At 39.3% G+C, this 27,728-nt stretch overlaps 1 protein-coding gene across 1 annotated transcript in view; it reads right to left on the bottom strand.

Moving 5' to 3' along the window:
* Positions 1–27,728, bottom strand: part of STAG1 (stromal antigen 1) — a 149,356-nt gene that overhangs the window by 106,436 nt on the left and 15,192 nt on the right. Inside the window, exons 3-4 of the mRNA XM_010134146.1 lie at positions 25,556–25,720; positions 12,030–12,126 (exon numbers count right to left, since the gene is read on the bottom strand). Coding sequence (XP_010132448.1) covers positions 12,030–12,126; positions 25,556–25,720 — 262 coding nt within the window. The remainder of the gene's footprint in view (positions 1–12,029; positions 12,127–25,555; positions 25,721–27,728) is intronic.

Below are 27,728 nucleotides of genomic sequence, written 5' to 3'. Positions count from 1 at the left end.
CAGTATGTTCTGGCTCTACCATTCTGCAGCAGCTTAAAGTGGCCCCACACCACACCCATCAGATTAAAAGAGTATACTGCCACTTTGGCAAAGCTGAAGCACTGGGATGTACGTGCCTGCCTCTTCTGCTTCCTAAGCTCTGTGTAGGTGCGCACTCACAGAACACACTCCCTTCTTGTACTTCTCAGGATCCATTTCTTCTTTCTGCTTTATACTTTACAGCGTTTAAAGGCACAAGTTTACCTTCATTCCACTGTTACAGGTGCTGTTCTCCTTGAATTTTCCCTATTAAAGAAATCTCATGCATGTAATTAATTTTTCTAGGATATTTAGTACTTTTTTGCTTTTACTACAGACACTTAAGAGCTAAAAAGAAATGCACAGAGCATTGTCCATTTTCAAACTGCCTGCCACCTTACGCTGTTTCCATGAGATCAAAGTCCCCAAATCATCATCATCATCATGGCTTGGCTTCGCGGACGAAGATTTGGGAAGGGCTTTACCCACACTTACTGCAAGCGCGCTGATGGCTGAAAAGGCCAATGCGGGATAGGCAAGACTGGTTGCAAAGAGCACACCGGAAGGTCTCCTTGGGTGGTGGTAGAGTCGAGGCACGGCTCTTTCTGCGCTGTCTTTTCTCCTCGAGACTGATTCTACGTGTGCTCTCAAAGGAGACAGCAGCGTTATGTATGGTGTGTCTCCAAATCTCCCGACTAGAGGCCAGGGTGGACCACTGATGGTGGTCAATATGGCCAAGGCTGAGGTATTGTTTCAGGGAGTCCTTACATCTCCTCTTGGGAGCTCTTCTTTTGGGGCAGCCGCTGGTGAGTTCACCGTAGAACACAGTCTTAGGGAGGCGGTGATCCGGCATCCTGGAGACGTGTCCTGCCCAGCGCAGCTGCGTTTTCAGCAGCATGGCCTCAATGCTGGTGACCTCTGCAATGCAGTTTTCAGGACAGTGCAATGTCTCTCACCGTTCCTAATCAGAATGAACTGCGAGCTTTGCTCAACACAGGCAGGCAGAAAGGAACACCACCGGAGGTGAGGTTGGCAGATGTTCATCCTCCCCAAGGGCAGCTTTTGCCTAGTCTTCCTTCAAAGCACTAGATCCATCTGTGCGTGTTAAACCTAAATCTAAGCCCTGCAGTTTATCTTTAGTTTATCTCTACACATCTCACATCTTCACAGCTTGGTCCATAGCACCTGGCCCATGGTATTGCTTCATTTTACAGCCTGCATTAATCTTAGTCAAACCAATGCAACTAAGCTCAACTATTAACACTGCGTGCTGCAATAAATACAACCAAAACTCTGTACTATACTAGTAATAGTACACAGCTGAGATTAAGTTAGTTTGAATATGTTAAAATTCTTCCTTCCTTCCCCAACCTCTGATTAGTTTTTCTTCCTGAAATGTATTAAACACCTCTGTAACCAGGGAGGTAAGTTTACCAAGCTTCCATTCACACAGAAAAGCACTGTCAAAACCATATCCGACTTTAATTTTATATCCCAATTAAGGAGATAAAGGAAATAATTACAGCATTATATACATAATGTGCCAAGTAGCACTACAAAGTAATCCCCGGGCAAAGTATCAGTCAACCAGACTGATGACTAACGTATCAAGTTAAACTAACCGACAATTGTTAGAGTCCACCCTGTCCTTCTCAAGACCAAACAGCTTATACTCAAAGTTATGACTCTACTCTGATAACACCTTGTGAACCCCTGAACCCAGCCACTCACTGCCCCTTATCAGCAAGCTTATCATCAAGGCCTCATCTGAATGCAGATATCTCAGAAACATGGGGTAGAAGTTGGCTGTCACAGCTGAGTTAGCAGGTAAGAACCAGGGGACCTAAGATTAGGTCATAAATACCGTAAGAATGTAGTTTCATGCTTCGTTGATGCATTTTTAATTAAAAAAAAAATAACTGGAATAAAATGAAAAAGCGTGGTGAAAAGAGTGTTACTACCAGTCTCTACAGAATTCCGTGAGGGACAGAGAAGATGTATATGGAACAATTTGTTACATCTCAAAAACAATCCCAAGGAAGTAGCCAGTGAACTATCAGACAGCAAAACATAGTGATTTTTCACACAGCATGTAACCAAAGTATAATCCTCCTGTAATAGGCTATCATGGAAACTAGAAAAAAAAAATTATCGAACAAATTTGAGAGTGAGAACATCCCTCACTGCTATTAGACAAAATGGCTTGCAAGTGCTTATAAAGGGCCCGGGCTGGTATCCTTCCTGTTGGCAATGTTCTTCTGTAAGCGGCTACAAGAGGACCAGTCAGACAGGACATACAGAATGTTCAAAAATCTCCAGAGCTCAAGTGTACTCTCCCACAAAAAAAAAAAAAAGTTTGACAGAAGCACGAGTAACGCCAAAGGTACACATGATAAATTAAACCCTAAGCCACAGATTCAGTTACAAATTGTCAAAAATATTAAATAGTGAGACATCATATGATGTAAGGGAGGAAAAGCTGTATTCTGCATATGACATCAGTGAGTCAAGTTTCTGCACCAAGCACGAACCTTTGCTATCTTGATGCTAGGCCCAGACTGGAGTCTCCCGGGGGGTAAAAAACCAAAACAAAACCCAGGAGAATTACATGAATAACAAATCTTGAGAACAAAAAGCAAACTAACTCACGCAGGTTTTCTGCGTCATAATCATCAAGGTTATACCCTTTGTAACCCAGATAAAGAATTCAGGGCAGCTTGAATCTCCTATAATTTCCCTCAAAAACAAAGGGACAGAGAATTTGCTGCATTTCAGATAAAACCGCAAACTCTTAACAGCCCTCTGCTCAGATATGTACCTCCATTTCTCATGCACCACACCTCCTGTGATCATTTATGTATTTAGCATCCTTCTCCTTGAGATTCTTACCACAGGTGATGATAGAAAAGTAAGGATAGAAAATAGAATATCTAGTCTTTCTGAAACTTCCAGTATTCATTAACTGCTCTTTCTACACATTGATAACCCCCATGAATTATTAAATTTCAGGCAGGTATCTTATTTCCAACATTTTAAAAGAACTTATTGCCATTTGGTTTTACTAAATTTCAAGAACAATCACTTCAACAACAATCAATGTCAACAATTCTTTTTAAACCCCTGTCATTTTTTCTCACCATGGAGCTACCTGTATTACTTTGCCATTCAATTCATAGGATTTGCTCAATAATCTTGAGCCAGGAACCTGTGCTAGGAATAAACACGGTCAGTAGGAAATGTATTCTTGACATACTAAATTAGATCTGAAGTAAAACTTGTTTTGGTGGTTTAACACTTGAGAATTTGGGGATCTGATAATTTATGGAGTGTGTAAAAAAGTTCATTTTGACTAACAACATTATTGGCTGTATCTATGTAGTTAAATATCTCTACAATAAGTTTTCATTCCCAAAAGCTATTAAAAGTCTTTCTAGGTCATTTTCCCATCATCATAGTTTCCTAAGTCACAACTTAGGACTTATCCAGAACACTTATTTCAATAATGATGACACAAACAAAATAAACAGTAGAGACTGTGGTAAATGTGACAAATTACGTTAAAGTTATTTCAAAAGGTGATGTTATGACTTTGTAGAAGCTTTCTTCCACAACAGATGGTGCCTATTAAACTCCACAGACTACTCCTCAGAGAAAAGGCTTTCTAATCAAAGGTGTTTGAACCTCATTCATGTGTTAGGAAACAGGCAGTTTGGAACGGAACTACCCAGGACCCAGTGCCACAGGTGAAGAGTACAAACACCAGCTGATCTAAAGCTGAAATTTAAGCTAATGGTGTTAACTGAAAGAAGCGTGAAACTCTCTCCCACTCACTTCTCAGCTGATGACAGTTATCAAAGAAGCGGGTTCAGCTTCGTTAGAGGTTATCAGCTCCTTATTCAGACAAGGGCCCAGAGACTGCTGGCAAGGGAGCTTCTCATTGCTCTGGCAAGATCTTAAAACTGTTTTGTCCAACTCCCTTTTCCACCCTTCCAGGTACCCCAAAACATTCCACCATGCTTCTTGCTTGATGCAAATAAGACAACAACGTGGAGCTGAAGGCCCTTTACACCAGTCTTCCCTGTAATGGGTTTGACCATAGCAGTGCCAGAAAATGCCAGAACTTCCAGTTAAAGAGAGATGAAAAACTGTAAGGCTCAGCTGGTCATGGTTCAGGTTACAGACAAGTGAGGCAATATGATCAGAGTGATATAAATAGGGAATGAAGTAGGTAGTAGCAAAATGTGAGCAGGATTGTACCTGCTTTTTTCTTTTTAGATGTATCTTCTTTGAAACCCAAGCTGCTCTTTTTCTTCTAAATCCAGCTACTGTCAAACACTTGCAGATTAAGAGAATATTGGATTTGTTTTAAACACTTTCTTTGTCCCAGAGAATAAGGCTTTTTCATTAGGATGTAGACCTTTTTTAATCATCCCTGTCTTTCTCTCTTCAGAAGTAGTTACTGAACTGTGTACTAGCATGGCACTTAATAAAATAAATCTGTGGCTTCCTTAATGTAAGAGGGAGAGAGAATCATAATTGCAGTGTCTGCTGGGAGAAGTGTCATTTTTGGAATTTAATTCCTACCCTTGGTCTGGAAAAAGTCAGACTCAACCGTCAGCAGGATCTGCATCTTTGGGAAGACTAGAGATCCTTCCAGTAACCCAGTAAAGAAAGTGCTGAGATCTAGTAGCATTTGATTGCTTTTCCTAATTAGTTCCTGTCTTCTCAGAAAGTACCAGCTGTGTAATCTAAAAAAAGTCCAGCAATGCATCTAACATAGACGTAGAGACAAACTCATTCGCAGGCTTAACTTGCTCACAACACTGTCAAAAGATTTAGTTATCTGCTGAGTACAGAGGTGTCCCTCCTGTAATAAATGTGTAGTACACTGAATAACTAAGCATAAATACGGAGGAAATGACATAGATCTGGCTAGTAAGACAGGAACTACTCTTCATCCTTAAACACCAAGAGGTTATTTATTGGTCTTCTCTTAAAAAGCTGTAGCATTACAGCACCATCAATCAGAGGGAGACTTCTCAAACAGTACTTTTGCAGTCACACGAGTAGTGCTGTTGTCCAGATCAATATGCAGGCAATTAAACGAATACAGTGGAAAACAAGTAGCAATGTTTGAAAGCCTTTCACAATTTGCCTCCAATGAGCAGTGCCAAAAATAACTTTGCAAGCTATTAATTTCCTAAGCAGTACACAGGAGTAAAACATAGACTTTGTTCCACGCTTACAAGCAGTGCTTTTATTTTCAGCAGAGATTTGAACATTCTCTGCAGAAGAAGCAGCGCAGAACTTGCTCTTAGACTGACATTTCAAAGGTAATTTGTCATTCCTTACATTATACTTGATCTAAAATATTCTGGCATCGCAAGTTCTCTCAATTAAATAAATTTATTTTAAACTATTTGAAAGTTCATATTAATTCATGTTAATAAATCAGTTTTATAAGCCAGCTTATTTTTTGTCTGCTGTCGTACTTGAAACATGAATAGTTCAATATACTCAGGTAGCAAGTAATAAAAAAAAAACCGTTTGGTTTAAATTACTGTTCCTTCTGTTACTAATTCATTGAGTGAAATCTTGGACTGAAGTCAGACCTCAACACAGTAGGTACTTCATTCAGATTTTGAAAGCACAGACCAGCCAGCCCTTCATTCATATCTCTTGTACTCAAGTTCAGCAAATTCTTGCTGTTTTTTCCCACTAGTTTCTGAAAGTAGTAGCGCACATCTTTTGGGGAAAAGATGCCGTTAGTTCACAAGCGGCTACAAAACGTAATGTACTACTACAGATCTGAAATTGTAAACAAGATTTGGTTTTTTAATTATTATTATTTTTCAAGGCTTCCCATCCTCAGAAGAGCTAGGGAGAGGCAAAGCTTAAAATAACAAAAAAAAAAAATCATTTTGTAGCCATTTTTCCCACAGCCAAATAAACTTTGAAGAGCTGTAGAATAGGGGAAAAAAAAAGTAGGGAACAAAGAGTATATGAGATTAAAAGTACAGATACCATTCAGCAGCAAACAGGAAGAAATACTGAAGACTTTTTTAATTTAAAACAAATACACACAATGAAACTAAAGCTTTAGTTTCAAGAATATCAACAATTACCAACCATTTGCAAGTTCTTCAGAAAAAAATTATTTTGATGTAACCATATTGTCAAGAGTTTGATACAAATTTTTCAACCTTACCTATCTTCATTTAAAGAACTGATGAAACATTTAATGCATATCTCGTAATCTGATTCCTCTTCCACCCAAACCAGTTAATAATTTGCATCTTATTTTCAGTTTGAATCTGATAAGCTTTCACTTCAAGATAAACACACTTCAAAAGCGACCTCAAGGCTCAGAAACAAGAATCACAAAGTTCAGATCAGGTTTATCTACACAATGCACGAAATTAGAATTAAAATTCAGTCATTTCCATCTTCTGGTATTACCGTCCTGTTTTTGAATATGGTAGACAGCATGTTTTTAACTGCATCACATAGTTATTGCAGTTATATTTGTTTCTGTATACTATGCATACAAAATATTTTATAAATCCTTGACATTTCTATGACTTCAATGAGGTATAAGTATTGACTTCTTTTAATGTGTGTTAGTCCTTTAGTTTGAGACTTCTCCACTATAGTCACACAAGAAAATGGGATTTTGTTGAAAAAACTGAGAAAGCATGATTTATATCCTTAAGAAAAAAAACAGATTCCAATGGAATGAATGACATTATTTTCTAATTTGTTCAAAATAATAAATGTTTATGATATCAACTTCTTAATGAGTGACTGCAGAGGAAATTATATTTATGAAGCAGTCCTCTTTCCATGCTCAATAATGTGCATCTGTATAGAGCAATATTATTCCATCAATCACAAAACAAAACTGTGTACAAATAAATGACGAAAGACTAATTTTTTTAAACCATTACTCTCCTTACAATGTTATATCCCCTATTAAAATATTATTAATCACTGTAAATAACACTATTTCCTGGCTAATTTGCTTTCTGAAATCCTGTCCAACAGCAAAGCAAGCAGTTGCTTGCTCATTTCTTTTGCCAGATCATACAGTGACCTCTTTATGGTGCTTTTTCCTGGTTTTAGCCTTCAATTTCCTTTGGCAAAACAGAAATCTATTAGCTTGCCCTTAATGAGGAGCACAGAACATTGATAAGACTCAAAATGAGCATGCATCCTGCATTCGAGCAAGCTAACTACTAACTCCTGCACCTGTTGACTCCTTTGGACCGTTCAACCACAGCTTTTTTCAGAGGATCTTACTAAACAGGTGAGGAACAACTAGGGAGTCGAGGCTGAAGCTGGAACAGAGTGTGGATCCCCAGGTGTCTGATTCACAAGGAAAAAATCCCATAAACTGTCCTGCTTCAGGCACCAGGCAGAAAGTTCATAGGCAGATTCCTGCTTACTGACAGCTGAAAAATACCCAGCCCTTAACAACAGCAGCCAACAAGGCTGACGCTTGGCCATTTAACCTTCATTCATTCACATTTGATTCCACACAAGAACCTAAAGAAAGATTTTGAGAGGAAAACTAAGATATGAGAAATATCGCATAAAGAAAATTCACCTGCTTCCTCGACCAACTACCCCTAAAAACCTGAGCGTGCCAAATCATAAAACGACTTAAACGGAGAGCCCTTACAATCCAGAGGAGCCTCAACACTAAGAATTTAACAGTAAGGGAGCTTCACCAGTTCTGTTCTGGCAGCAGCTGGTGTCTCCGAGCTGTCTGATAGAGGTACGACCGGCAGCGGAAGCAGTGCTCAAACCACTTCTGAAAATCTGCTGAAGAGTTTACAGGTTTCTGGCTTACCCATGAGAAAATAAATGAGAGGGAAGGAGAGGGGTGAGAGAGAAAGAACGGGAAAAATTTCACTATACACTTGAAAGTAGCCAAGTAGTTCTCTTCAGCTATGCGAGAGACCTTCTTCCCCTGCGAAATAAAGCTGCTTTTCTTACATGGATTCGATGGTTTGTCCTTCACAGCTTAAGAGGCTGTTTCAACAACTAATTACTTCTGGTTAGGAAAAAAAAATATTTATTCTACAAGCATGGCTCTCTGCCTTTAAAACATAGAAAGGTCAGAGTGCTTGTGGGCTTTTCTGTTTGTTTTACATCAATAACAGAAGGCAAAAGCAGACAGCAATGCAGATACCCGAGTCAGCTCTAAATCCATGGAGCTCCGGAAACAGCCTGGTTGTCATAGCAGCAGAGCATGATACCTGAGCTAATTACTCAGGCTGAGAGGCAGAGCTAATTAGCCCAGACGCAGCATCACACTGACACAGTTATAATCCTTCTGGGACCCGGGCACACATATTGCTGATTAGACATTCCAGCTTGCTTGCAATGAGCTCAGAGATGTCAGCACACTACGCTGTGCTTTGCAGAAGTGTTCGAAAAAAGAAAAAAAGGAAAAAAGCAAAACTATGTTCCTAAAAAAAGAGGTGGCAATGGAAAAGACCTCTCAAAAACTGCCAGAAATCTCTGAACGCTGATCTGCAACTCTTCCAGAGGAGAGGAGGATGCCTGTATCCACAATTCTCCATTTGAAATGGAGATCTCAGCACTATGGACACACTTGCGCTTCCAGCCAAGTGCCAGTTATTTGATAAATCAGTTTATCATTATGACAACCTAAATTCAAGAAGTTCCCTCTTATCTAAAAATGCAACCCCCTAAATTAAATTCCTGACAAGGAAGTGAGAAGCCAAATTCAATACCACCTGCTTCACAGGTTGTGAATACGGTGGAAAATAAATATCTACTACCAACCAACAAACCTGTTTTTTTCAAGGACTGGAAACAGCATTTGTTTGCTGTTTTTCCAGGAAGGCAAAATATTTGAAAACTAACATTTTAATACAATGTAACATCATGGAGAAGACTCCACCAGAGTAACTTGGAAGGCAGGGATTTTTGTTGGTATTCTTGAAGGGGAAAAAAAAGTAAGATTAAGGAAAAATTCCTTAAGAAACTATTTTCACTTTTTGTAATCAAAATCAGCAAAGGCAACAAACATACAGGCTGAGCAGTGGAAAGATGGCATGAGAAGTGGTTTTAACTCCAGCACAAAACTAATTATGGAATTGAGAAACTTTTGGTAGTTCAATAGGACAAACGTTTAACTTATACCAAATGATCCTTTAAAAACCCAGAGAAATTGACTGAATTCATGCTAAAACCAAACCCCTCGTGTTTTAATAGACATTATTGTATGAGCCAGAACATTATAAAGAAATTAACCGATTAAATAAATACTCAGAAAAGTTGACAAAGGACAAATGTGCTTGAAAATTTGGGTGATATTTATTCAATTTTAAGTTGCACAGATCTTTTAAGTTCACCTGCAAAACTGATTAATTCTACAATTTTGTAGTATAAATAATTTACATAACATGCCTGCTCATTCATATTCGTAAGAGATGACTTCTCATTTCAGGAACACCTCTAAGCAAAGCTGGGGGATGTTAAGAGGTTCATCCAAATGTGTGCGCTGCCCAAGAGAATGGGATAAATATAAAAAAATCAATGTTACTCTAAACAAAGACATTTTGGTCAGCTTTGAAACTGTTGCTAAATAAAACAGTTTGGTGCCTAGATGGTTTCTAATTAAAGTCAGAAAATAGGCACACATTCTTCACCTGCTCAAAACTTTTGGAAGTAATGACAAGGTAAGTGTGTCTTACGTTTACTTAAGTATCAGATAATTCTAAGTGCTTTTAAAACTGTAGATTTCTAAACCTAGCACCACTTCCCACGTTTCCTGAGGGACCTCCTCCCAAGCTAGTTATCCTCCTCCTTTCACGTTAATGATTACAAATTTAGATGTACTATCAGTAAGCATTTAGATCCAAATTGGGAAAGAAGGCTGGAGAATGAGACAAAATTAGTGGAGCAAACTGAAAAGACGAAAATTAAGGAATATTAAGGAAGATAAAGCAACCATTGAGATTCACAGGGAGCTGCTATTTATCAGAACTGTAAACAAGCAATGTCAAGAAAAGCTTTAAAGGGAAATAAAAATGTCATAATAGAGCACGTAATCTCTCCACTTGGTGTTCCTCACAAAATACAGGACGTCCCCAGATTTCCATACCTCCTTTCCATTAAGGACAGCTTAGTACGCATTTAAGTGGACTATCCATAAAATCCATTCTCTCCTGATAAAGTTTCAACTTATTCTAGAAAACAGGCATCTTACTGGAAAGAACAGAAGTTTGCCAGGATTTTAACCCTGTTTACCACTGTTACTGTACCCCCTGCAAAAATTCCAACACAGAATTAAATCCCCCAAACACAGTACAAACTCAGGGGACAAGTCATTTTTGCTTCCCTTCTCCCCTCACTGCTGTCCAGGGCCAGAGGGCCTCTGAAGCAAGCTCAGCAGAGAGGTATCAGTAGAAAGGAGAGCACTGAAAAAGGACAGAAAGTCACCGTGAAAAAACAAGCAAACAAAAAATGACATCAGTCACTCGAAACACTGCTGCTTGACAGCCAGTAACAGAAAGCTTTTCTGGGAAGCAGTTGCTTCAACAGCATATGGCTGACAGTGGGCATTCAGCCGGCATCAGTCAGTATGAAGAGGTTTGAAAAATATGAATCTTCTGAGATTACAAGAGAGCTGCTTTCTCCAACACGAACAAAGAAAGGAAGTGGAAACAAGAGAGCAGCAGGGGAATGAAGATATTTATGACATGCCTCCACCAAAAGCTTGCATCAACAAGAATACAAACATATGGCCAAGGATCCCTTGGTTTAATGCTGCCCAAACTCTTAGAAAGAAGCTCGTTGTTTTGATTTTTTTTTCATATACACCTTCAGGATAGTGTTAAAAAACCCAAACAGAATACAACTTCTTTCACATAAGCTGCCAAACAAGTCCGAAAAATGTCTTAGGGAATCTGTGTGAACAGTGCAGACATTGACACAGGCTGCTCATCTAAACCCTAAGCTTCAGCCCTTTCACAGAATGCTTCCAGAGCTTCAGTCTTTGATATCACCCACAAAATAAATTCACTTCCTTAAGCTGAGAAAAAGTTGCTGAAGCTGCTGATGGCTCATATTTCTTTTCTTTGATGCTATTAACTGTACTGGGGACTTTGCCTTATACTTAATAGGAAGAAACTTCCACCCAGATCATTTCATGTCTAAAGATATATTCAAACACTGGCTGAAGAATGAAGAAAAAGAATTTCTGAATTGTGAGTTATTTTCAACTTTACTCAAAGCAAATTATAGGAAGCATCAGGAAACAGTAAATTGTTTGGCTGTGAGTGCTACAGAGAGAGCAGAGCTCTGTCTCTCTTCTCAAGGCTGAGTTAACTGAAAAAAGACAATACATGAAAAATTCATTAGAAAGTATAGTGTGGGAACAGAATACTAGGAAGACTGATTGCTGCATGCCTGGTAGTGGAGACTGCCTAAACAGCGTATAAAAGGCAGGCCTCTTGCTGCTGACTTGGTAAAGTGTTACACAAGGAGAAATAAGATTGGTGCTTCATCCAAAAGAAATCTTTCTTCCTAATCGAAGTCAGCTGAAACCTGACTTCTTCCTTTTCAGTTTAAAAACCCATCGTTTTCCTAGAAAGAAAATAAAAATAGCAAAGTTAAGGTATACCTACACCTACTAATTCTTGTAATTAAAAAAAAAAAAGAAACAGAAAGGGGAAGTAAAGATACACCTACCTTCATTAACAAATCTTTTGTCTCCTTTTGCTGACGAATAGCATCTGTGAGCATTTGTACACTTTAGGATGATGGCAAGGAAGTGAGAAAAAGAAAGGGTCGGCCCTTGACAAACAAACTTTTAAATTAAATGATTCTTGAACGTAGGCAATATTTCTATACAAACCATGCACACGAGGAGTACCAGTCCATGTGCCTCCCACATCTTTACCAGCATTCGCACTACTACACGTTTGTATGACTGTCAGATTTATTCTATAAAACTTGTTTCCAACATTCTGTACCTCGACATCCTGAACACTGGATAAAGAAGTTGATTAAATCCAGAAGTGCTATGTCCCTGTCTTGTTTATATGATTCAATCCAGTCGTCCACCACAGACTGTCAAGAAAAAAAGAATACTTATCAGAGACTCTTAAAAAGCGTTTAAAGGCAAATGACTTATTCTTTTCAGAATATAATTTTATAACTGAGCATTTATTGTGCATAATCATACATGCGGACAAATTTGAAAATCTATACACCTTCTCTCAGAGTGGAGACAGAACAAATATTGCTAGAGAGCAGAACCATATGCATTGTTTTCTGGTATTATAGTTGTATAAACACAAGTCCAAAGTGAAATTACTGTAACTCCTCAAAACTCCATTTACAGTATTTACCCAGTTTCAAAACTGAGTTGAAAAAACAAACACTGTGATTTTGTTCAGAATGACCAACGCGTATTTCCAGAAAACTGATAAGTAGCAACACTTTGGGATAACAACTGAATTTATATCGCACAGTTAACATCTCAGTATTTATAAAAGCTAAAGTAGCGCGTCAGTCATTCGGAAACAGTGTACATAGTTCAGGAAGATAGAATGCAACGAGCAATACTTGATAAATAAAAATAATACCCAGAAGTTGGTCTTAGAGCGTTTGGGAGTCAATAAGCCATCTGCATCACAGCATATGAAGCTGAGTCACAGTTTTAAACTGCACTCAGAACTGTAATCAGCCAGGAGAGATTTTTATGATCACTGATACGCAGGTGTAACACACAGTTGTTACCATGAATAACAGCAGTGAGGAGGACAGTTGGAAAGCAAATGGGTGTCAAAACCATTTGTCATATACTAATATTTAGGGACAGAAAGCGTGCCTCAGTAGCTTGGTGAGAAAGGGCACTAAAGGAATTCTGCTAGTCAACATAAAGGTGCAATAACATCAGAAAGAGTTAATTGCAGATACACATCAGCTGAAAGCAACGTGGCAACGCCTACAGCTGCTTCCCATACAGATACTTCACCCGATACTTCTGACCACAGAACCCCATCAGAGCTGTGCAGACCCACAGTTTTTAAAACTCCAGATGTAGGCAAAAGGAGACAATGAGGACAAAGCAAATGAAATAACTATGGAAAAACTTAAGAACTGTTCTAGAAAAGCAAAAGGGTTGTGTGAAGTCCCTCTTCAGCCTGCCTCATGCTTAAGGAAGACAAGTATGGCTTCCTTTCAGGGCCCTAAAATAGTGTTCCCAATTCCGCAGTAACATAATCATTGAAGGTAAGGAATTGTGTATGTTTAATGTAACCGAATACTATGTTTCACTTGTTTTATGAGGAAAAAAAAAAAATCTTCACTGTTCCATACACGTGACAGCATTAAGAGAAGCTTGATTATGCTATCAGAGCACATTTGCAAATGAATTATTTTATTTCAGGGACTTCAGGTTTACGATGACTTACTACAAAATTAATTAAAAAAAATCCTCACACACACACACCACCACGCAACCATCTTTCAACTATGCTGAAAAAAATGAATAGCAAAGACAAAATCTGAACAATTCAACCTCTTAGGAAAATCTGGCCCCTTTCTAAACTAGTAGTATAATGTCCCTGAAAATCCCTCTGCACTTTCTGGCTCACCCAAGCACAAACTCCCCTGATTGCCAGTGGGACCTCAGCAAGAGTATGAGAAAAGGGAAGCAGCAGAACAGTTGTGTATGTACTAGAGACATACACAGCTCTGTGACCCGAGCCAAAACACTCTGTGTTTCACACAGATCTCTACAGTCGTTCCTAACCCAAGTCGGGATGAGACTATCAGTATTATCACGTTATTTAACAACCAGCATGATCTCTAAACATTCAATTTGCCAGGAAACTAAGTTTTTACAGGTTTTGTCTACCCCACCCCCCCACATGCACGCCCAGTAGGAGAAGCAATCTAATTAAGAGGTCCATCTGCTACTTATAAGAAATTAAAAATGAAGTCTTGGCCTCTAGTTAATCTTCACACAAGTTGAGGAAACAAGCAGCAGCAGCACAAACCCAGTTATCTAGAATGCTTCACTGTTATCCTCATGAATTCAGGCCTGTTCCTGTAAGTATCAATCATTTCAATCAATAAGCAGAATTATCCAGGGCACACAAATCCAAATGTAGACAAATGTAAAAACTATTTACTAACCCAAATATTGACAAAGCTTAATGACCAGAGTGCTGGTGTACTACCAACGCAAAAGATTTGTTTGATCAGCTATATTACTGTAGATATCAGAACAACATGCAATTGCCAGCAGCTGTTCTTTTCACTGTAGAAAACAGCAGCTGCGCTGGGCCAAACCACAGGTTCCCCCGCCTAAGAGGGCTTGTACCTGCAGGGGAAAGCCTAAGGATAGAGCAAGAAAACAGCAATACTTCTAAGTTACTCTCCCAGACCCTTAAGACCCTGGTGTATTTCTTCTCTCATTTATAAACGAGTCTGTCTAAACCAGAAAGTTTTATACCTACATCATCTTGCAGCAATGTGTCTGCACGTGGTTAATTATTTGCTGCAAAAAAAGAATAATTGTTTTGTTTTAAACTTGCCAATTGCTAGATTGAGGCAACCTAACTCTTACAGAAGAAGAGAAAACAAAATTCAAGCCCCTATTTGTGTTCTCCGTGCTTCCGTCTAGTCACCTCTTTTCAGGCAGAGCAGTCGTACTCTGTGCCACGTGCCTTGCCCAGAAACACTTCTGTATCTTTGCCTCTGCTCACTCTTGTCACACATCTCTCCACAGTTTCTGAAGTCTACCATATTTGTCTGTGTCTGGGAAATCTCAGGTGCTTCTCCTGAGCACTAGTAACTAGCTCGCCAGCATCAGTGCACTGTCTGCAGCCTTGTTTCACACAAAATGTTTGCTGGAGAAGCCACGCTGGTCTGAGAGATTCCTTTCCACATTCATTCTTACTCCCGTTTCTTGCTACAACATACTGCCCCTGCAACTGGTTCTGGACTGTGCTTTAAATATTGCTAGTGAACCCATCTGGACTAAATAAAAAGAGGGGTGGGGGGAGAGACTTGGAGGAATATCTTTCAGTTTTGTTTCCACTTCTTCTAAACAATTATTTGATTGATCTTTGCATCACTACCTCAAAGCTGTAGCATCAGTGCAGCTCATCTCCCTTCCAGTATTTTTTGTCTCTTCCTACAAAAAGGAGTGTGAGGGACGCGCTATGTCCTCGAACACTACGGGCCTATCTGTCCTATCTAGGACAGTACTTGTATTTTCAACCCAGAACCATAACGCAACTCACAGAAAAATAAATATAAGCAGCTGACCTCAAGACTCAGAGCCCAGACTTGAGGCAATGAAGAGTCTTTAATGGCAGCAGATAAAGCAAGCAGCCAAATCAGAGTGAAGTTCTGAGCAAGGAGAGCAGGCACATACTGCCTCCTGGGTCACGCGGACCTGGCAAAGGACTGACAAAGCTTCGACTAAAATTTTGAATGTTTGGGTAGGACTCATTTTACCTAACTTTACATGCACAGCCTCCGTAGTCACTCCTTTATTGTGAACACAGCGTGTACGTGCGTGCACACACACGTACCGAGTCAGTATCCAGCAGAGCTGTCAGCGTAACTCAACTGTCTAGAGCAGGTTTGCACGGTGAGATGAGATGGCTCCTGTTTAAAAAGGCTCATGATTACACTACGTAGATCTTCGCTGACTGTCTGCAGAGCCAGTCAGAGAGGCACCCGACCTGTCAGCATCAGCACAGAGTCACACAAATTCTATTCACTATTCGCTGAAAATGAGAGGAGTGTGTCCATGGTATCAAAATCAAAATAAAGCCCACAGATCTACATCACTCAACCGCTCACGTGCATTTGGCATGCTTGTTGGTAAATTTTTTGAGAGATTACAGTTTAAGGCAAGAGGAGATAACGAAGCCAGACTACATATGCTACAACAGTTGGAACTTAATCAAACTGTTGACTTTTGATGTAACAGACAAGAGCTATAAAAACTGAAAGCACTAGGTTGAAAAAATAAAAATGGTACACATCAGACCTAAAATAGAGACAACCGTCAATGGAACCAAGAAAAACCAGCAGTAAAACAAATACCATGAAAAAGGTTGAATACCAGTGAAAAAGAAATCAAACAACAGGCAATAGTGTAGGCAAATGGTGCAACAAGCAATTGTTGCCAGAAAAGAAATTATTTTGCATAAACATGCATAGAGAGAAAGATTCCTGTTAAAAACAAGGACTTCTAACCAACAGTTCCCAGATTACACCAAACTCTCCGGGATGATTTTACCTTGTTAGCTGCCTCCATCCAGTCATCCTGTTTTCAAGAGCTTTGCAGACATAAGCAAAGAGCAAACCCAGGGCAACAACCCACCCTGGTCACCATCTTGCCCAGAGATACCCTGTCCTGGCCTCCTCCCTGTCATCTGTCCCAAACACAGAACTGACACTGCAGTGACAGCACACGTGGTGACAGGAGGAGGGAAGCACCAGTCAGGAAGGAGGCAGCTACAAGCAGGCCCCATCCACCTGAGTGCTGCAGCACTGCCCTGCTGCAGGAAATCCATGCTTTGGGGTTCACCAAATTCAATGCACATGCACAAGGAAAAGGCTCTCTTGACAACAAGGTTTTGAAGCACAACAAATGAGAAAGTGCACAAAAACTCTTCACTTCTCACCTTCATTACCGGACTGGAGGAAAGGGTATTGGAACTAAATCTTAAGCAAAGTAAAAAAATTACCTAGCTCAGTTACACAGATAAAATCTCAAGATTACTCCAGTAACACCCACGTGCTGCCCTTTCACCCTCTTCTGTCAGAAAACAGCTACACACAATACATACATATATGCACACACACACATATATATATGCACAGACACACCACATCTCTGGGTCAGGCGGCGTAACAAAGCCATACTCACAGCCATACAAGTACATGCTACAAAAATTAGACTCTAAAGCATTTTTTTAAATCTGAAAATGCTTCCATTCTTATGAAAACTGAGTGAAAAATCAAGGTCACTACAGAGATTTTCAAAAGCCCATAACAGCTTTCTAGAGAATCTCACAAAAAACAGCGTGCCAGTGAAGCTGTGGTAAGAACCACCATGCAGCACAAATTGAAGAACATGTGAAACAGGCAACCCTACAGAAATAAAAAGCTTAAAGAAAGTCAGGCAAGTAGCAGAAAGGAGCCATAGTCTGAGTAAACAACTTAAAATCAATCACTGAGACCTGCAGATACATTGACCTTCACATCTCAAAGTCTGCTGAAAGATAAATAGGAACATTTTACAGTACTGAAGAGAAATGGCAGCTCAGATTGCCAGTAAAAGCAAAAGTCTGATGCACGAATGAAATGATGAAGCTAGTTATCTTATTACCTCCTGGAGGCTTCACAGCTATGAATCCATTTCATGTTCCTTCAGCACAAGAACATTTAGGAGCATTAAGCGCTGGACGAACCAGTGGGACTAACCGCAGATGATACCTTGCCAGCTTGTGTAAATTAGCACAGTCCCACTAAATATTAATGAAAGTTGATTTCAAAAAAAGCTATTTCACAATTTAAATTAAGTAACAACCTGGCAACAGTGCTACTAATACAAAGAGAAAACAAATGATGCTATATAGGAAGTGCCCGTTGGAGCGTAAGATCTGAGTCAGCGTAAACGAACGCAAATCAAGTATAAAGAACCGTTTCAATAATTTGACATTTCATACAGCTCATTGTGGACATGCTTCATTTATGGCGAACATGACAGAGTGAAAAAATGACTCTGAATGGGTGCACAGCGTGTTTACATTAAAGGTAGGGGAGAAAAAAGCCAAAATCAAATACCAAGAACTTCTGCCAAAAAAAGTTACTCAAATGAAACTCAAAGCTTATTAAAGCAAAAAAGGAATGCACAATGAAATTAAAGATTTCGATTATCTGTAAAAAGAGTAGCCCAAAGAGGAGATAAAAGTTATAAAATATGCTTTAGCAGACAGTGAGAAGAACTTAGAGTACACTGAAAATAAGCACACTGGCAAAGAAAGGCAAGTAGTAGAAGACTTATAATGCTCTATGTAAAAGGTTTTTTAAAAACCAACAAAAGTCTCTTAAGGTTAAATTTCATGAAGACTGAAGTAATTACACAGTTACTGTGGAGAAGGTAGTGCCTACCATGTGGAAGTATGTGCAATTTAAGACTGTGCATTTGACTTCAAGATGACTGTTGGTTGCATTCCAAATTGCAGGCGGTAAGTCTAACGTATGCCCATTGAAAAACCTAATGTAAGGTTAATGAAAAAAAGAACTGTAGATTGAGAAGCTGCAATTCATTCTTTTTCCTCTAAGGACAGTCATTTTAAATTATGGAAGAGTTCACACTTTGCTAACTCCTAGCAATCACTTTCTGAAAAGCCAAAATAATTCGTTCCTAAAAATGTTTAATCTAACAGTGCCTGTTTCTTGGTTTTTCATCATGGGCAACGACTGGAAAATCTGCTTTATGCAGTGTTTACCCACATAACCTTTTTTTTCCTCCCAAAGCACAGACAGGGAAGAAACACAATGCAAATAGAAATATTTATTCCCAAAAGACTAAGGGATTCATACTCTACAGAGACATCTGTGTTTGGCATTTCATAGAAATAAATATTTCTGTACAGGAGAATGGGTTCCATATAATGTTACACTGATGCCATTTAGGAAAAAAATATCTACCGAAAGAGAAGAATATTTAGTTCTCTTACGAGAGTATTAGAATGGCACAATTTACCTGTGCCAATTTTAACTATATGCATAAAAGGTACTGGAAAAATTCTTCTTTCAAATGGATTCAAATCACAGGAACTATCGAGGACGAGCACTCTTGCCACAGCAGTTCCACACTGCTCAGAGCTGCATTTCCACACTTGAGTCCTCAGAAATGATGGGCCGTGCAATGGCCTCATACCAAGCAGATTTTCTGCCATGGTACAGAATTTTTGGAAGTGATAATCTCTCAAAAGTGACATATTACACAATTTTCAAGGGGCTATGTCTAAACTGGGGAAAATCATAGGCATGAATGGTTCTGAGATGCTACAAACCACCAAAACTATTCATATACATTGAACATGCAAATAAAAAAAAAAAATCCTTAGAGGAGTGCAGAAACAAAATCAGTTATTCCAATCAGAGAGACCCATCAATTTATTAAAAAACATAATTCAAGTTCCTTTGCTAGCACAGTTTGTAAAGGGTTCACAGATCACCCCAGACACTTCAGAAGATCATGACATTCTAAAGCGTAAAAGACTTCTCTGGCTTTAAGCACAAGGGGTATTGTCAGACGTAAATGCTTTCACACACTGCACTACTGGCACACGTGTCTACAGTAACAGCAAAATCATCCTGCAATGATTTTCCCACAAGGGAAAAGAAGTCTTGTGCGATGACTGCAGAAAAACTCATCTGGTATTAAGGGATACCCTTCTAATTAATTAATGCTTCATCTGGTGGCTAAATTGCTCCTAGTATAACAGGCACAAAAACATGCACCTAGTTTTGATTTTGTTTTTCTTGTAATTCAGTAACATCCAACCAAAAGCAAAGCAAGATTAGGCTGCAGAAGAAATTGATCTATCAATATGAAAATGAAATACTAGTTTAAATGCCAGCAATAACTGCAGTTAGTTTACCCCGCGTGCTTTAGAGAATGCATACTTAAATTCCCAAGGAGTTTCTGAGACAGTTCTTGGAAACCCAGGGTTATTATCCGTCCTTCAAGGCAGACAATACAGCATTGTTCAAATACAACAAAGGCCAATTAAACTAAAACATGCCTTCAACGCACACACACACGATAATACTTAATGTCATATGTCTGTATATTGCTAATCTTCAAAGACCTTCGCTCCCAGAAACAGTTGAGGCAGACAGAGACACTATCCAGCAAAGAGGACTTCTCGCAGGGAGAAGGGACAAGCTCAGGGAAGAGAAAACCATTAAGGCTGCTGAGAACACAGACAACCACATTCACCCTGAGCTGCAAACAGTCAGAGGTAGGGAGAATTCCCAAGATACGTTTTTCCCTCCTTATTCTCTTTCTTAACTGCCACTGTCAGATCCAGGATACCAGACTTCAGGTACGATCCAGTTACGGCTGCTCTGATGTTTTTAAGCTCAAGTGTATATGTAAAAGCATATAGGTAATTCCTCCTAAATAAGGTGGACGATTATACAGTCACTCTAATCAAAAGTCTGAGCTGCTGCCAGAGATGAGCTGAATCCAGCTGAAAAAAATACACCACTGTCAGGTTCTGATTAAATCTATTTCTCGGTGTGACTACAAAACACACAAGAAAGGTGTAAAAAACCAACAGCTGTAGGTGTGGGAGAAGGTGGGACCAATCTGTACAACTGCAGCCTCCGTTTACGCAAGATTAAAGCAGGCATGGAACAATCCTTTCTAACCAGAGCCACAGGAAGGACTAAGGAACATTGCGATTATCACTGCATAACAATTATGTGATTAAAATGACAGTGGCAGAAAATTCCAGGGAGTTGAGAGGAGTACGAGAGCAGATCTTAACCTCTGCAGAACGCGTTAGGAACCAGCTGATAAAGCTGAGCAGTCGCTGGGGCTTGGCCCTACTATTAGCTTCCTTCCCTGGACGACTGGCCCGAGGAGCAGCCTCACTCCCTAGGGAAGGGCACCAAACACCTTCTCCAAGCCAGGGCCACCTCGTGCTCCGCACTCACCAGCCCAGCTCCCCATTACGATACCCAAGGTACCTGTGACCACCAAGATAGGGGAGCAGCTCCTGCAGCAAGGCCTGAGGGAGAACAACGATGATAATCAGAACTTTGGCTGTGCCTCTACACTTGCTGAAGTTGCCCCCTAACTTCTAATTAACTGAAACTGATACTACTATAGAAAAACGGGCGCTGTAAAAAAAGCTGCTGGCTTAATGCAGGGATGAGCGTAACTCCACAGTCTGAGCTATGCAGGGAGGTAGTACGCAGACCATAATGTTCTATTTCTGCCCTGAATGGTATGAAAACTCAAATATTACTGAAGTTATACAGCATACACCGTATTAACAAGATGCATAAAGACATATCATATCAGCTCTTTGGAAGAACCAACTTTCTTGCATTTCTTGTACAGATCATCAAATCTCAAATTGATAGAAAATGATACTGGGAGTACTAGGAATTTCAGTCAGAAAATAATTTCAGATACAGACATTGATGACTAAACATCATCCAAATCTGATACTTTATAATAAAAGGAACTGGCAACCCTGTCAGTAAGGTGCTAGTGCATAAAGAACAAAAAAAGAGCACCACTAAAAGAGGGTTTATTTCCAACAGATCAAACGTATAATTACAAGGATGCACACCTTTTTTTTGCATGTATTAATTTTGAACCTCAGTCTGCAACAAATAGGTGGATAAACACTGAAGATCAGTAATAGTATTGAAAATAATATTGAAAATATTGTTAACATTCCAGAAATATTTTAAATTAATATTAATGAAAGATTTTTAAACCTTTCAGATGGGCAACTGAAGGGGGAAAAAGGTCTCGTGATGTTCCTGGTCTGATGCTCAGACTTTCTAGCCAGTGTAGTACTGCAAACAAGAGTGACAGCTTGACAACATGAGCCCAGTAAGTTTAAAGATGACCAAAATCTGAGGAACCGAAACATCAACGAAGACAACCTCTTCTCATGACAGGGTAGTCAGTGCTATGAGCACAGCTTTAACTGAACAGGGAGGGAACCTTGAAGGACTCAAATCCACCTGCATGCCAAGGTGTGCAGACAAGAACAGTGAGGAACCACACACATCCTTGATTTCTGGAGAGACAAAGAAGAACTGATGGCACAATGAAAAACTCCATTTCAACATACTAGAAAGCTTTCCTGGTGTACTCACCCTAAAATGCTTGTTGACATATAATGGAGCCATAATTACACTGAACCATGCCTAACTGACACCAGGATTACTTTTATTAGCTGAGCACAAGCAGAGGGGTCAATTTTTTTTTTTTTTTTTTTTTTTTTTTTTTTTTCTTCAAAATCAGCATCTAATCTGTAGTGAACTGCTAACATCAATGATGGGTAACTGGTAATATTACAGAGTAATCTAGGCATGTTCACGGTTTGGTATTGAACACCTCTTACGATTACTGATGATCCTCTCCGATGTTCTGGGGGAGGCACCAGTCCCCTTTGCAGGCAAGAAGCAGAATACTATGCTTGGTTTGACCAACACAGAAGTATAAACTTCATTACAGCTAATTGGTCATAATTTACTGGAAGAAATTTTCAGACTGAGGCCTGAACAGTATTTGAGATCACCACACTCTCTTTATTTCACTGCCAACTTAATGCCAGGGTCAGAGGCCAATGCAGACGTGCCTGTGAAGATGATCTCCAAGTAAGTCTCCTGTTCTGGGGGCTCAGCTGGAGGATTGGAGGTTCACGCACACCCTCCATTCCCTTCAGTGAGAATTCAGGCACTTTAGCAGATGAGAAATGGTGATATCGTCTGTTCTGCCTACAGAGACCGAGATGGGAAATAGATTGGATGTAGCTGTCTCCATAAAATCATTTGTGGAAAAATAAATAAAGACACAAATGACAAAAAGCAGAAGAGCATCAGGATTGCCTAAGGAAAAAAAACCCCAAAACCATAGAGCCTATAAAAAGCTCTATGAACAGCCTTAATGGACTAACAAAATGTACCCACAGGAAGCACGAACAGCAGGTCACATCAAGCTTCATACACAGAGAGCTGCCGACAGAGGAACTTCTGAAGCAATTCACTGTGCAAAAGGCTACAGAGCAAACTAAAAAACCGTGACAACAATCTGATATCAACTTAATGTGATTTATAGAGTTCAAATGTGACTTAACACCGACACAACTAGCACATCAGAACAGAGGCAAAGACCAAAGTTATATATTCTTAAAATACAAAATACTAAGCTAACTTTCTTTCCCTGGAAGGACCAAACAGCAATAAGCCTGCAGAGAAGTAGTAAATCCTGCTATGAGAACCAAAATAGAGGACAAACTTGAAAGAAGTGAGAATTGAATTCAGCTACAGACTTTCACGAGCTGGCAACACAAAACCAGAAAAATCTAACAACTAAAATAAATCTTGAGAGCAAACAGCAGGAACAGAGAGGTTAGAAATGAGAGTGTGTGATTTCCATGTAAGCGCAGAATATATTAATTGAATTTTTCTGGGTTTTCATTGCTGGAAGCAAACATGAGTGCTATAGAAAAATGAAGGTTCATATTACAGGGAAAGAACTAAATATTGAGAAACAATAATTTCTGACCAATACAAACACATGGCACCTGTCTGAAAATTTCCAATACTGACAAAACAGCTAAAATTGGACCCAAAAAAACCTACACCAAAACTATGAAAACCAAAACAGCTAAGCATTCCTATTTGTTACATCGAAGTCCCTAAGCTATTAAGGAAAAAGAAAAGTATAAAGACACTAATGAGCTTGGTTTATAGAAACTTGGTTTCACATGAGATTATTGTCCAGAAGCTAAGGTTAAAAAATATTAAATCATATTTTTACAGCATCTAGAGTTTTGGGGTTTTTTTTCCTTTTTTTTTTAAATATATTTTTACCAATAGTAAAACTTTCAAAGGTGTGCAAGTGACAAACTCTTGAAACTATGGCTCGAGTCATTTATGCCTGTTTACATCCCAGGCCTTCAAATAAACTTGCCATTCCTTTACTATTTGCTTATCATTTCTGCACTGCTTAAGATGCTGTCTACTTCTGTCTCATATACGTAGCCTGGACACCTTATAAGCATGTGGACGCACATGTATACTCACACAACTAAACAGCCCCACGTATACAAACACTCAATTTCTCACAACAATCCCTTTGTATTTGAGTTCCAAAGGTTCTTACCACAAACACACAGACAATTTCTCTATAGAATTTCATCAGCAGAAGCCTTCTGAAGGCATCACTTTTGAAACAGATGAAACGTATCAGAATCAGCTCCACATACTCAATCACCAAGTATCAAAGCAATCACCCATTCCTAATCTTTTGGCTCCTGCAAGTATCAATAAATCTAAGACAAACATACTACCTAAAGCATATTGTATGTTCTGTACCATAGTAAATGCAGAAAATAGACTCCAGATGTTTCCTCAAATCCTGCCAAAACCAAAATTTGAAAAAGTGTTGAAAACCATGTGAAGTTGGAAGGCTTTCTTAAAACATGTAGGAAGAAGAGGCACAAGGAATCTGTAGCTTTGAAAAGAGTAAATTTGTTCTGTCTTCACCTACTAGATAAGAAGGGTCAGTCCTGAATAACTGTAGAGCAACTATGAAAAATAGAAATTCTTATTTTCTTCCTGTTTATTACTACTTGAAAATTACATCTCAGATCTTCCACATATTTGAGACTGAGAGAAAATTTTCAACAGCTTTCACTCATTTGGAAGACTAGATTCTGTTGGGAGTTACTTTGAGTTAGCTTTTAGCTATTACAGTAATAATCAAAAGGGGACCTGGCCCTTAATTTTCATTATTTCTCATTTTCTCACGTCAGTTAGCACCACAAAGTCAAAACAAACCCATTGATACTGTATGGCTCCTGTTTTGTTGAAATGCAAAGTAAAGGAGGTTTGCTTAAATGCTCCTTCAGGAGGAATGACTGTCGGCTGCACCAGATGAACAGTGGTTTGGGCCCACTGTTTCTCCTTTGCCAAAACAATAGCAGAGGCACAGCAGCTTACTAAAAGCACACACGTACAGTCAAAACCAATCGTCTATGAAGGTTCGTGAGGCGAGAGTCACCTGGCCTAACAGGTAAGACCTCTGGAATTGATCGAAACAAGGAGTAAGAAACACTTCCAGAGGCAATTCACTACAACAACGAAAAACTCCATTCAGGAGATGTCCATCTTTGTCCCTCAGACACAGAGGAAGACTAAACAACCAGTTTAGCCTCCATCTGCTGCTCTGGTGGGGATAGGGAGAAAGCAAGCTGCAGGGCCAAGTACTCAAAACTGCTTATGTCAGTAGATATTTTTGAAAAAAACCAAGCAAACCAAGCCTTGGATCCATCACCAACATCATATACTTTTTCTTCATATAGAACTTACTACAGGATACTCTTTAACGGACTGCTTAATACCAATATGTGGTTTCAGTTTGAAAGTAATGAACAAAATAATGGAGTATTTGAAATACGTGACTTTCTGATTTGTCTCTCGTCTTTCAGAAATATATACGACAGTCCTCAACTCAAAGCACATTCTGCCCCTCACTTTAGCATACACAGACAGTCTGTTGGACTAACACGTTTTGAAAAAACACAATCGTTTACAAACTCATAGCTCAGACTGCACTCCTACAGTCAGGACATACTGAATGGTGAACGGGTAACACAATTATTTTACCTGCATAGCACTCTTTTCATAGCTCAGACTGCACTCCTACAGTCAGGACATACTGAATGGTGAACGGGTAACACAATTATTTTACCTGCATAGCCCTCTTTCCCAGCTTAACCACCTCAAACAAAGTGACAGGGTCCCCTTCTCCATTCTGCTGAGGGTGGCCATTAGCTCTTCCACGACTCGCTCCTCTAGCAGCAGATTCCGAACGACCCTTGTCTGCTGGAGACTTCCGGGGTTTCTTAGTGGCAGACTGAGCAAAGAAAACCAACAGAAGGAAAGTTTATTATAGCTACACCTGAAATAACTCAATGCATCTTTATAAATTAAACATACACACACACATTTATACACTCACACATACACTCAAGTACCACAGAATACGGCAGACTGGAAGGGATCTCGGGAGGTCTCCAACCTGACCTTCTGCTCAAAGCAGGGTCAGCTATGAAATTCAAGCAGGTTGCTTGGGGCTTTATCCAGTCAGGTACACATTTACCAGTAGCTGTTGAGGAACAACTGAAAAGCCACTGTCTTGTCAAGGCAAGACAGTGCTGGAGCATCAGTTCATGTCAATACCCATCTTGGTCTTATTCAATATAAACAGACAGCCCACAACATGACCAAAACTAGATACGTGGCAGCAAAATACAGGACAGCAAAAGTGTTTTATGTTAGTACAAAATAAACTTTTAGAATAACTAATGATCTTTGGAAGACAATAAGTTATTAAAAATACACTTGTCATGTTAACTTTCATTTTCTGTATTTTCATTTTTATACAAGAAAAAACTACGCCCATAAGTAGTCAGTTCTTCAATTTGAATTAAATCACCGAATTTATACAACCAGATTTAGTAGATGATCATAACAACTCCTTGGATCAAAATTTTTTGAGCTAATCTTCCTTATGAATCTAAATTATTTAATGTAAATTTTACTCTAGATTCTTCAAGCTTATAATGAGGTGGTATAGATCCCACTTGTAAGAAGTCACTAGAGAACAGTTTGCTCTGAATTTAAGTCACCTTATAAAAAAAAATACTGGGAACAATAACAAAAGATTCCTGCAATGATTTATCTCCATATTCTACTCTTTCTCCCTACTGTGAGACAGATAAAAGACAAAACTGTTGTTTTCCACAGAACAATGAAGCTATTTTGAGGAATTATGTTAAAGAAAACGACATGCAAGCAACTTGAAGATTTCATTTAAGACAATATCCTCACAGTACCCTTTACTGTTAGTCAGCTTCTATTAAAGCTTTTAGTAAAGAACACGAAGTTAACATTTTTGGTTGCATCTTCTGATTGCAAACGCATTAAGAATTTTCCTGCAGAGGAGAGGGATCCAATGTCTGGGAGACAGACCTGAAGTCTAGCTTTCCCCTTACTTTAAAAGGGGTCACTGCTGGTGGGGCCAGAGAGCTAAAGAAGGTAGGGCTGTGTCTTGCAAATATTCAGTTAAGGACTTGCGTATAAATGCAAGCTGGAAAGCTTACAATAACGGTACAATCTCTGTGAACCGTTTTTTGGATGACATCCGCACTTACCATAAAAGAATGAGTCTCCCTCAATGAATTTTTAAACATGTGCAAAGCTGCCTTAATCAGCCAGAAAGCTATCAGACATGAAATGCTGGAGCTCTACCAAGCTCCAAAGAGACCCATGATCACTAGTTAACAAAATGGCAAAGAATTTTAAGTAATATGACTCTTCTGAGATATATAATCCATGTGCTTATTCAATCTGGGTGACAGTAAGCCAGAAGCACTTTGAGTACCTACAAGTACTATTAAATGAAAGCACGAATGGAAGTTGGTGCCCTCCACAGAAGCTAATGCAAGCTCCCTCCATACTCAGTTTTTCTCAACACGTCATTCGAAGGGTTACATTAAATACTACAGGGATGAAGGGAAAGTGAGTAGGAGGTGGGACATGAAATCCACACGTCCAAAGTCACCTTGTTACTGAAAGGGAATGCCACTGCACTGGCATGAGTACTTTGGACCAGCCTGCACACGCTCAAAAGTGCGTAATCACAAGACATGGAAGTGCTCAGTTTAAAGACCGCTTTTGTCAGGTATCCTGGGGAAAGGGGGTGTTTCGATCAAGACTCATAGTCTGAATTAGAAGGGTGAGAACACCAGTGAGCTCTCAGAAGAGGCACAGAAATAACGGACAGATGGACTATTGACAGAATTACTGTACAAAGACAGATTCTTCACCCCGAGTAAATACCTCAATATCCTGGACCTGAA

The sequence above is a fragment of the Buceros rhinoceros genome, unplaced genomic scaffold (genome assembly GCF_000710305.1).
Source record: "Buceros rhinoceros silvestris isolate BGI_N320 unplaced genomic scaffold, ASM71030v1 scaffold9384, whole genome shotgun sequence".
Lineage (NCBI taxonomy): Eukaryota > Metazoa > Chordata > Aves > Bucerotiformes > Bucerotidae > Buceros > Buceros rhinoceros.
Note: the sequence above shows the minus strand (reverse complement) of the source record. Positions and strands in the feature narration are given on the sequence as shown.